Source organism: Dromiciops gliroides, chromosome X (assembly GCF_019393635.1).
Source record: "Dromiciops gliroides isolate mDroGli1 chromosome X, mDroGli1.pri, whole genome shotgun sequence".
Taxonomy (NCBI): Eukaryota; Metazoa; Chordata; class Mammalia; order Microbiotheria; family Microbiotheriidae; genus Dromiciops; species Dromiciops gliroides.
The window spans coordinates 32,242,892-32,254,906 of NC_057867.1; the positions used below are offsets into that span (position 1 = coordinate 32,242,892).

The 12,015-nt window shown below is 48.3% G+C and overlaps 1 protein-coding gene across 9 annotated transcripts in view; it reads right to left on the reverse strand.

Moving 5' to 3' along the window:
- The window catches only part of ATP2B3 (ATPase plasma membrane Ca2+ transporting 3), a 100,934-nt gene extending 89,139 nt beyond the window's left edge, over positions 1–11,795 (reverse strand). For all 9 annotated transcript variants that reach the window (XM_043974045.1, XM_043974044.1, XM_043974051.1 and 6 more), the window contains exon 1: positions 11,462–11,795. In XM_043974045.1, coding sequence (XP_043829980.1) covers positions 11,462–11,666 — 205 coding nt within the window. In that variant the 5' untranslated portion in view covers positions 11,667–11,795. The remainder of the gene's footprint in view (positions 1–11,461) is intronic.
- Positions 11,796–12,015: the final 220 nt, after the last annotated feature.

Here is a 12,015-nt window from a genome sequence, read left to right on the forward strand (position 1 = left end):
TGCCTTGTCCAAGGTCTCAGTCACCAAGCTGCTTCTGGAACTTGGGTCCTTGAATGCCAAGTCCAGAGCTCTTGTGACTGTACCAATGACTCCCAAATACCTGAAGAAGAAAGTCCAAATGCTTCACTGTGACACTCAAGGCCCACACCAATCAGGCCCTACTTACCTCTTCAGCCTTTGCCATTTCTGTGCCCCTTCATGTCATAGCCCTTCCTGTTCCTATCCCTTCAGTCTAGCCCTTGATTACACAGGGTTCTTCTCTGTCATCCTAACCAGACAGAATAGTGATTTATCCTGCCTCAGTTTCCCCCTGGAGCCTAAGGGTGGGGGCACCTTGTTGAACTGAATTTCTGGACTACTTTCTCTTGATTTAATAAGATTGGAGAGATATGTTTTAGAGAAACAAAAGTCCTCTGATATACCGAGTCTATAATAGGATAGGGACTGGACCTCACTAGGATTTCATTAGTAGAAAGAACTCTCCGGTGAGGGAACTCCCTCTGTCAGTATGGGTCAATGCCTTCTTTGCAACTTATAGAGCACTGAGAGGTTAGGTGACTTGTTTAGGGTCACGCAGCCAGGATGTAGTAGGATTTGAATCCAGATCTCTATCTGCTATATCAAGCTGCCTGCTTGTCTGTCTCTGTCTCTGGGCAGCTAGGTGGCGCTGTGGAGCAAGTGCTGGGCTTGGAGTCAGGAAGATCTGAGTTTGAATTGACCTTAGACACTTCCTAGCTGTGTGATCCTAGGCAAGTCAATTCCCCTTCTGCCTGCCTCAATTTCCTCATCTGTAAAAATGGAGATCATCATAGCACCTACTTCTCAGGGTTCTTATGAGGATCAGATGAGACAGTCATTGTAAAGTACTTAGTGCACAGTGGCTGGTATATAGTTAGGGCTATATAAATGTTGTTCATCTGATTATTGTTATTATTATTGTCCATTTACAAACACACAGACACACACAGACACACAGACACACAGACACATATGACATGGAGATAACCCTGAGTTCTAGGCAGGGGTCTGCTAGTAAATCTTTAACAATTATCTCTCCAAAAATACAGAGCACATTTTCCAGTCAAATGGACATTATTAATATTTTTGACCTCACTTTCCTAAGTCTAGGCGATCAATTGAATTTGCTGATTTCTGAGGTGAAAGTGTTCACACTGAAAATTTAATGATTGGCTCCTCTGAGAGGGGTTTGAGCTGGCTCCAGCATATCCCTGTTTGGTGGTATGAAAAGGGCCTTTTAGACTCCAACTTTTGGCATCTATTGAGAGTTTAGACTGCATCTCCCTGTGCCCTGCGCTGCTCTTTATGACCAGATACTGACCCAGACCTTGGCGAGGGAGGCCTCAGCGAATAGATAGAATTTTTGGCTACCTGGACTTGGGACATGAGTAGAATGTCACATACTTTTAATAATTTTTTTTGGCTTTGCATTTTAGTGTATTCCATAGAACCTAATCACTAAAATAATGACTATTGTCAGAGACTCAATAGCCCTAGCACTGAGACAAGAAGGAACGGATATGGCTAAGGATGGGGGCATAGACCAGAGACCAAAGAAACATCATACTTTGAAATAAGAGAAGACATCTGGGAAATGTGAGTGTAGTGGTAGTGCAAGATTTGGGTGAGAACCAGGGAGTGACAGCCCCACTTCTGACTATTGAGAGGAGACCAGGTCCCAGCATCCCCTACAATATGGATGGTTAGCAATGATGATATGACTATTATTATTCCCAGACCCCACCAGGGGGCACACAGGGGTATTTCAGGGCTTTCTTCCTGCTGGATGAGATCACAGGGTATCAAATTACAGAATTATAATATTGGAGTTGAGCTGTCCTTGGCCTTATTCTTCTAGTAAATGTTTTTTTTTTTATCAATGACATTGATGGTATGCTTACTAAATTATGAAAGTGGAAGGGCTAGCTGACATATAGGATGACAGAATAAAGATACTGAAAGACCTTGGCAAGCTGAAATGATGAGACAGATCTAAGGGTATACAAAGAATTATCACCACTAGGTTCAACAATCGACTCATCTGTACTTATGGGGGTGGGGTGAGGGGAAGTATAGTCGGGTAGCAGTTTCTCTGAAAAAGATCTTGGGGTTTCAGTGGACTAAAGACTCAATTAAAATCAGGGGTGGGAGTGAAGGAAATAGGAAGTAGGGCCCAGGGTTGAATGGTGCCAGTGAATAAAAGCATTCCATGGGGCTGAAGGGAGGCAGATTCCAAGTCATAGCCAGAGAGGGTCATGACCTTAGTCAAGCTGGGGATCACCAATCACCCAATCCAATGAGATGAGGCAGGGACAGAGCTGGTAGCAATGTGTCAAGAGCCTGGGATTTAGCACAGTGTGTGTCAGAGTATGAGAGAGAGTAGAGAGAGAGATAGGTTCAAATCCTGCCTCTAACATATCCTGGTATTATGACCTTGGGGCAAGTCATGTAATTCTGGAAAATAAGGTAGAAGGGAGAAGGTAGAGGGAGTTTCCTCCTCTGGGATTTCCCAGTGCCAGTGAAATCACAGGTATGCTTCTGTCCCTATTCCTATGTGAAGGTAACTCCCCTACCAGTAGGTGCTCGCTGACCCAAGATGACAACGCCCCAAAGAATGCTCTCCTATGTTGACTAACGGTGGACTCACTCTTCCCCAAAGCAGAGTTGCTGAGGGACTGAGCATTTTAGAAAGGATGTTTACAAACGAGAGTGTGTCAGAGAGGGGACTGGAGACAATGTCACATGAGGAACAACTGAGGGAACTAAGGGAAGACTTAGGGATCAAGAACTATCTTCAAGTATCTGAATGCTGTTGAAGGGGAACTAGATTTGTTCTGCCAACCCCCAGCCGCATCCCTCAACCCTGGAAAGTCAGAACTTGGAGCATCATGTGCAAGTCACAGAGAGGCAGATTTCAACTTAATACAGGGTGGGCCAAAAGTTACAATGTTTTAATAACTTTTTGAAAATTATTTTTTCATTATTTTTCACCATTGACCAGATTTGAAAAAAGTCACCCCTTCGTGACTTTTGGCCCACCCTGTATATGGGGCAAAATTCCCTAAACAAAAAGTAGAATGTATTGTCTTGAGGCAGCTAGGTGGAGAAAGCACCGGGCTTTGAGTTCAAATCTTACCTCAGGCACTTATTAGCTGTGGGACCCTGGGCAAGTCACTTAGCCTCTGTCACCTCAAATGTAAAATGGAGATCATATATCTCCCAGAGTTCTTGTGGGGCTCAAATGAGCTCCTATAGGGTTGTAAATCACCTAGCATAGTACCCAGCATATAGTAAGCTCTTGATCAATGCTTGTTCCTTGTCCCCATCCTTGAAGGTTTTCGAAGAGATTCATGTTCACATACAGGTTGGGGCAGATGTTCTGAGGGTCTGGTCCCAGCTCTGAGATTCTCTGAGTGTATAGGGCTAACAGGCACAGAGAAATTCCATCAAGGATCCCCTTGGCCCCACCTTTCTCCTGGATCCAGCTTGTGCCCCAGTCACTGTCTCATTGGCCTCTCACCAACAGGCAGTTTGGCAATTCCCCCTCTTGCCTCATCAGAAAGAGAGAATTGTCCCAGTCCCTGAGCTGGGGGGAAAGCTGCCCATTAGCCCTCTGGTGAATTAACCTCCCACCTGCACCCTCCCAGAATCCCTTCCTTTCCTTAGGTGGCTGTTTCAGTCCAAGGAGGAAAGCGCCCAGCCCACATATGGCCTCAGTGCGCCTCGTGCCTCCCTCTCTCTTGCTTTCCCCTTGGTTTGCCCTTGGTGCTGCAGCATGCCAGCATCTCTCTCATCCTCTCCATCTCTGTGCCCTTTTCCCTTCCCCTCTTCTAGTGCAATCTTCCTTTGTCTTGGTCTTTCTCTCCATCTTTCCTTCTCCTCCTCAATTTTCTCTCCTCTCTCAGTATTTCCTTTCTTTTCTTTTTCTTTCCCCAGTTCCCTGAAGCATTGCTAGTGAGGGTGTGTGTGTGTGTGTGTGTGTGTGTGTGTTGGGGGGTGATGAGGAATGATGAGGAGGGGAGAGAAAAGACAGGGGAGACGAAAGACGAAAAAGGAAAGAGGGGAGGAGGGGACAGGGAAGGGACAAGAGATGGGAGGAGGGGAGGGAAAGGTAAAAGAGGAGGAAGGGGAAGAGAGGAGAAAAGAGAGAGAAAGGAGGAGGGGCAAAGGGAAAAGAGAGAAGGGAGGGAAGAGGGGGAGGGGAGGAGGAAAGCAGAAGGGGAAGAAGAGAGAAGAGAGGGGAGGGAGAGGGGACAGAGAGAGAGGCCTCCCATCTTCCTCACACCCACCTCTCCCTGTCTCATTGCTTCCAAGGGCTATGGAGGCTAGGGTAGCAAATGAGTCATAGTGGGGGCAGGGGTTGGCCAGGTGGCATAGACACAGACAAGGCACTTTGCCCACGGCGGACAGCCAGATGCCACAGGAATCAGATTAGAAGCGATGATTGTCAAAGCTGGAAGGGCCTTTAGAGATGATCTCCTGCAACCCCACAGAGGAGGAAGCACCCAGACAACGCGCTTCATGACAGAGCTGGTAGGAAGAGGAAGGCCTTGCCCTTTGGCTGAGGGTCTGGCCTCTGAGCCCCCTCCCCCTCGCCTCTCCCTCTCCTCCCCTCTTCTTCCTCTTCCTCCTCCCCCCTCCCCTCCTTCCTTTCAGACCCAGGCCCAGGGCAGAATCCTGCAAGTTCCCAAGGGCCCTGACATTTGAAATATTGAACAAGGCTCGCAGGTAAAGGAAAGGCTTCCAAGGATTAGACATTTATCCCTTTTAGTTTTTCTGAAGAGCTCAGTGGGGGTGGGGGCCCTCATCTGTTTGGGAAGCACTGGGCATTTGGGCCCTGAGAGGGAGGGTGCAATGACTGAGGCCCAGGTCTCATTTCCTTCTACTCCCTTGCACCTGGTCTCATTTCCTTGGACACCCAAGCCCTAGGTAGCAACTAGCTAACAACTGAACCTAAGAATGTACACAGTGCCTTGGAGGGGACGGGGTATAAAAGGCAGAAGGAGGAGATATGGCTAGAAAGATGCCTGGTGGCAGGAGGCCGTGGAGGACCCTGAATATCAACATCAAGGTGGGCATTATGATCAGAGAAGTCCCCAAGGAAGATTATTCTGGCCAAAGTGGGAAGGGTGAATTGTGAGGGGGAATCAGCTGGAGCCCATTAGGAGGTAAGAGGTGGAAAGTGCCTAGACCAGGGTGAAGAGAACACGAGAATCCACGAGGAAGACTAACGTCAGGTTCAAAGAGAGGGAAAAGGTGAAGCATTTGGAGGAAGTTCATTGGTTTTAAGCCATAGGGGTGGCCAAGATGGCTGGTGCTTATGACCAAGACTGGGAAGTCCTGGGACCCTAGAGCTGAAAGGGGCCTCAGAGGAGAACAGGCCCAAACCCATCGTTTTTCAGAGGATGACACTGTGGCCCAAGGAGGAGAGAAGTCAGCTGCCCACTGTCACACACGTAGGAAGTGGTCTGACTCCAAACCTTGGGCTCTTTCCGTTACCTCATGCAGAAATGGGCCTGGAGATGATTACTGAAAATCCTCAATTAACTGATTAATAGGAATGTTTGTGGAAGGAGCTGTCTGGTGAACTGGCTATTTAAGGCCTCTGAGCAAGGACCAGAAACCCCTCTTTGTTTCGACTCTGATTGAAAACCACTTTCTCAAATGCTGAAAGCCCTTGGTGGCTTCTGTGGGCCCAGGCCAGTGGGCCTGACTGGCTGTTTCTGGACCAGTTGAGGCTTTCCTAGGGGCGCCATGGGGACTGTCCGTGGTTGCTTCCCTGGGTTGAATATGGCCTCCCAACCCCGCTGCCCAGTTTTCTTGGGTTCTGCCCTTGAAAGATCAAGGGAGAAGATCAAAGACCTGCTTTGGTAGGGCTGGGGATCCCCTCCCAGACTGCTGTGGATCCCCCTCTCTCTCTGACTTAGTGGAGCCTTTATGAGGGGCTGTGGCTGAAAATACCTTCCTACCCAGTGGTCAACCTCCCAAATTAGAGAGCTTGGTTCCCACACAACAAACACCCCCAGTTTGGCCTGGGGCCTGGGCTTAGATCCCGTCCTCTTGGTAGACTCCAAATGCCAAGAGCCCTAGAGGCCTAGCTCCCTCCCTCCGTCACTCAATGAGAATTCATTAAGTGTCTACCATGTGCCAGGGACTGTACTAAGGTCTGGGGATAAATGGACATGGTGCCCTGCACATAGTAAACACTTAATAATCATCTATCGAATGATAGGACCTGCCAAAGCTTGGCCTCTGTTTGTGGAACCCAGGGCTTCCTGCCCAGGCCATTGCCTGGCTTCTAAAGAGGTCTTTGGTGGTGGTGGCTTAGCGGATCTGTGATTCTCCTTTTTTGTTTTTTGGTGAGGCAACTGGGGTTAAGTGACTTGCCCAGGGTTGCACAGCTAGTAAGTGTCTGAGGCCAGATTTGAACTCAGGTCCTTCTGACTCCAGGGCCAGTGCTCTATCCACTGCAGCGCCACCTAGCTACCCCTAGACCTGTGATTTTCAGTGAGACTTGTGCCAATGCAGGGAGGAACCCATTCATGATCTTTGAGAGTTGCCTGGGGCCATGAGACTTCAAGTGACTTGCCCAGGGTCCCATAGCCAGTAGATATCCTAGGCAGGACTTGGACTCGGGGCTTCTAGATTCTTTAGTTCCCTCTTTAGCATAAGTAAGCCTTGGTTAAATGGAGAAAGTGAGATCCCTCAGCAAGAAATATCTAAGTGAGTCCCACGTGGGGGCAGGGATGGAGGTTGGAAAGGGGGCTCCTGCATGGGGGAGGTAGTAAGATCTCCCAACTGCAGAGATCTGAGCATTTTGTCTCTGCTCCTAGGATTTTAATGGAAATATCTCTCAGATCTTGGCCTATGGATAGAAGGATTTGATGGTGTCCCTCCTTGAGACTGAATATTCTAGGGAAGAACTGGAGGGAGGTAATGTGGTACAGTGGGAAGGGTATTGGCTTTAGAGTTAGGGGATCTGTGTTTGAAGCAAGTCACTTCTTCTCCCTGGGACTCAGATTGCTCCTCTGTAAAATGAGGGAGTTGGATTAAGTGACCTCCAAGGTCCCTTCCAGCTCCAGATCTCAGGTCTTATGTGTGACCTTGGGCAAATCACTTTCCCTCCCTGGGCTGAGGGCCCCAGACAACTTTCTATGATCAAAAAGGCAGAGCCGCTACCTCTGCATTGGCAAGGGCTCTCCTCCATTAAATGAAGGAGTTGGTCTAGCCGGCCTTGTAGGTCCCAGGAATCTGCGATCCCATGACAATATACACATATGCATATATTCACATGTACCTTGTGAGCATGTATGTGCTCCTATGCTGAAGGCACCAGACACTGAAGACAGACTGGCCTAGTTAGAGCTCACTCCATCCTCGCATTCTGAAAGAACTGGCCAACTCTGATGGGTGAGCCACTGTCAGTGAGGTCTGAAGGACTGTAGATAGCAGGGATGAGGAAGGGCAAAGAGTACTCTGGTTTTCCAAAAAGAAATGAGAATGGAGTCTTAAAACTATAGGGTTAATGTATTGAGTGTTGATTTCTGGCAAAATTCTTGACCAAGGGCCAGTTAATGAATCCACAAAGAAAGTGGTGATGTCTAAGGGACAGTGTGGCTTCAGCTAGAACAACAGGTCATGCCAGACTAACCTTATTTCCTTTTTAAGTCAGGGTTACTTACACCTGGTTGATCAAGTCTATTACCTAGATTTCAGCATTAGTGGGAAGAGCTATAGCTAAGATGGAACAATGTGGGCATAGAGAGATGGGATACATAGAAGACTTCAATACTGTGGATTTGGTTGCACCCAAAAGGAAGTCACAGATGGTTTGGTGGCAACTTGGAAGGAAGTCCTGGTAGAGTGCTCTAGGCTTGGGATCTGTGCATGGCCCCAGGCTGCCTAACAATTTCCCCCACTGGATCAGGGCATTGAGGGCATGATTGCCAAATTTGCAGGTGACACAAAGCTGGGAGGGAATGAATGACAGAGTTAGGATCCCCGAAGGTCTTTACAGCCTAGGACATCGGGCTGGATTCAGGAAGAAGACATTCAACGGGAATAAATGGAAAAGTCATGTTTTGGGGTTTTGAAAAAAAATCACTTTTATGGTTAAGACGGCAGTTGATTTGAAGATCTGGGAGGGAGTTAGTGGACAGCAAGTTCAATGAGTGAAGAGTGTGGTTGGAAGCCAAGAAAGAGAATGGGGTCATGGGGCAACTAAGTGGCACTATGAATAAAGCACTGGCTCTGGAGTCACGAGGAGCTGAGTTCAAATCTGACCTCAGACACTTGACACTAGCTGTGTGACCCTGGGCAAGTCACTTAACCCCAATTGCTTCACAAAACAAAAACAAACAAAAAAATCCAATTGTCTTTACATGTAACTGGGGGGGGAGAATAAATTATTAAAAAGAGAACGGGCTGCATCATCTAGGACTAGAGAGGTCACATAACGTCCTGTTGCCATCTGGCCCAGTCAGACTCTACGTGAAGTATTTCATCTGGTGCTGCAATTTAAGGTTACCCATAAGCTCAAGAGCAGCCGGATGAGAAAGGGCCTGGAGATCACACATAAGGAGCTCGAGATATGTGGAGAAGAGAAGGTGAGGGCTGTCTAGTGGGGTGAGGGGACCTCGAAGGGCCCAGTGTAGATACCAGCATGGGAGGAGGCCCTGCCTTAGACAGGTGGGCCTACAATGTGCGAGCAGGTGGGTGCGCATGGATGGCAGTCGGGGTTGGGAACACAGCACAGCTCTGCCTGAGGGGTGGGTGACTGACTGTGGGGCTCTCCAGAAGCATCCCCTGGGCTCAAAATGCTCTGCAGGGAACAGATCCCAGAAGGGTTCGTCATGAAAAACAACCACCACCCCTTCCATCTGTCTCGCCCTTTCAACTTTGCCAAAGCGCTTTCCTGACGGCATTCGAGCCTCATGACAGATCTGTGCGATGGATGGGGTGGCTAGTATTTCCCTCCCTCTCCATTCTACAGATGTGAAAACTGAGGCTCCGAGAAGGGAAGTGATTTGCCCAAACAACTAGTTAGTGGCAGAGGCCAGATGAGAATCCAGGTTTCCTGCCTTCACTGGTTTATCTACACAGAGCTGGAAGTAAGGAGTTTGGGAACCAGTGGAAGGTGGACCTGCTAAAAAGATGAATTTGGTAGTTTGGAAGGCTGAATGGGGAGGGGAAAACTAGAACCTTGGGAGAGGATTGGAGACTTCGGAGGTGGTGATCATCATCCGGGTCAGTGATAAGGGCCATGGCATAAGAAAGGAAGTTTTAGAGGAGAGAAGTCTTGTTAGGTCTACTGGATAGGACCTGAGGTAGATGAACGCCAGGAATAAGAAGCAGGGAGCAAGAGGCTGGGGGATCAGGATGATGGGGTAGAAGGGAGGGGGGAATCAATTAGTTTGAGACTAAGCTCATTTCATATTTTCCCAACAGGCCTGGGCAGGGCCTTGGCACAGACCATTCCCAAAGCTCTCCATCTCAAATGGAATAAAATCCACCCACCCACCCCTGGGACAGGAAACCAGGCTCAGCAAAGGTGCCTTTCTCCTCATTTCGCAGCCCAGACTCATTAATGTGGGATTTAGTTCTGTTCATTTAATTTCATGAATGTGATGACAAGGCAGGTAGACATTAATGAGAGGGGCAGCATGAAAAAACAACAGATACAGAGTCAGAAGATTTGGGTTCAAATCCTGCCTCTGCCCCTTATTAGCTGGGTGACTTTGGGTAAGTCACCTCACCTCCCTGGGACTCAGTTTGCCCCTCTGTAAAACGAGGTCATTAGACTAGATAGCCCCTGAGGGCCCTTCCAGCTCAAGTTCTAGGATCCTATGTGTGACCTTGGGTAAATCCCTTCCCCTCCCTGGGCCTCAGTTTGCCTTTCTGGGAAACAAAGGAGGTGGGGTTGGGAGTAAACATGATGACTTCTAAAGTCAATGATTCTATCCTTTGATTCTAATCACTGGCCCAGAATCTGTACAGGGGCTGACCTTCACAGTCTCTGAAGGAAAGGGATTGCTGAACAAGTAAATAGCATAAATGCGATGGCAGTGGGAATATTTAATCTACTGGGGGGGGGAGGGTGTTTTCAAGCACTTTAAAAATACCCATGAATAACAAATCAGTCTCATTGTTCATTAAAGCAGATTCACTAAGGTTTTAGACTTAAGAGCTTACAGTCGGTATCTACTAACTCTCCCTCTGTCTCCTGCACCTGCTAAATTCACTCCCACCTCCTCATCTGGATTCCCAGTGCTCCATCCCTGGAATTCTCTTCCTCCTCCTCGGCCCATTTGGGAGTCAGGGTGCCATGGGTTCCATGGGCCGTTCCATGGGTGCCCATGCACCTCTGTGAAGGGAGAACTGTAACAAGGCCCACCTGCCTTCTGTGGAATGGAAGAATCACAGAGATTACACTGAGAATGTCTCTTCTGCCTTGTCAGGATGCCCCAGCCACTCGAAATATATTTATCCAGAGGATCCTGGTCCAGTGACGTGCTACCTGAGTGGCTTTGGACAAGTCATTTAACTACTCTAAGCCTCAGTTTCCTTATGTGTAAAGTGAGCCCCTTCCTTTGCATTGTTTCCAGAATATCCCACTAACCCACCAGAATCACAGACTTGGGAAAAAACCAAACCACACACAACATACACACGCACATACACATAAAAAGGCAACATGGATGGAGTGTTGGACTTGCAATCATGGAAGACGTGTGTTGAAATGTCACCATAGACACTTACTGTGTGACCCTGGGCAGGTTACTTAACCTCTTTGTCTCCCAGTCTCCTCATCTGTAAGATCCCTTCCGGCTCTAAATCTATGGGCCTACATGTGACTTTGGTTCTCTTGGTCTCAGTTTCCTCTTTTGTAAAGTAAGGGAAAAGGAGGAAATAAGCATTTATTAAGTGCCTACTCTGTGCTATCTCATTTGAGGGCCCCAAGGATGTCTAAAGTCTCTTTGGGCTCTCAATCCTATGACTCTCTGAGGGAAGGTCCCCTGGTCCATCAGCACCCACAGAATGCATTTGTACAGGCCAAAGTATCAGATAAATTTGGAAAAGTAAGAGCACTGGCCCTGGATTTAGGAGGACCTGAGTTCAAATCCAGACTCAGACACATGACACTTACTAGCTATGTGACCCTGGGCAAGTCACTTAACCCTCACTGCTCCTCAAAAAAAAAAGTAAGAGCATGGCTGGGAAGGGATAGGATCTAAGATGGGTCAGTTTTGATTGGGATATAGGAAAGGGGAACTTATAAGGGAGGCACAGTAGGAAGCCTAAAGAAAGCAGAAGAGGGCAGCAGGACGGTGCTTGGCTTGTGGGTTGGCAAGAAGGTAGAGAATTGGCCCTCTGGTGCCCAACTGGCCATGTTGCTGGAGGCTCAAGAACAGTGTTTCCCCGGCAGAGTACGGAGCATGCCTACCTTCAGTGGGGGAAGTCTTCAACCTCTTGCAGAGACCACTGACATCCCCATAGGTTTCCTGGATTTTCTGCAGAGCTTCAGCTCCCCGGAGCTCCATGAGGGAGCGGAGCTCGGGCAGCGTACAGCCGAAGCCCCCAGCCCGGTTGGCTCCATGCTGCTGATTCTTGGCATGGTGACCGACAGAGCTGTTGGCCACGTCTCCCATCTTGCTTTCGCAACTGGTAACCCCTTTCTTTGCTGAGTGTTAGCACTTGGCTGGATGTGCTGGGAGGGCTACTTGGTCGAAGAGGAACACTGCTAAGTATAGCAGTCTGTGAAAGCAAAAATATGGAGTGCCTGGCGGAATGAGAAGCAAAGGAGAAAATGAGAATGGAAAATAAATGGGATCCAAATGACAAAGACGCTCGGATCAACTCAGGTTTCAATGAATAAATTCCTTGGGTTGTTTACTCGGTGAATCTTTGAATGCAAAGCTTCGATTGCACTGAGGCTAGCTTCCCTCGGTGCCCTTCCCGGGCATAATCCCCCCCCCAACCCTCCCCACCAGCGTCAGG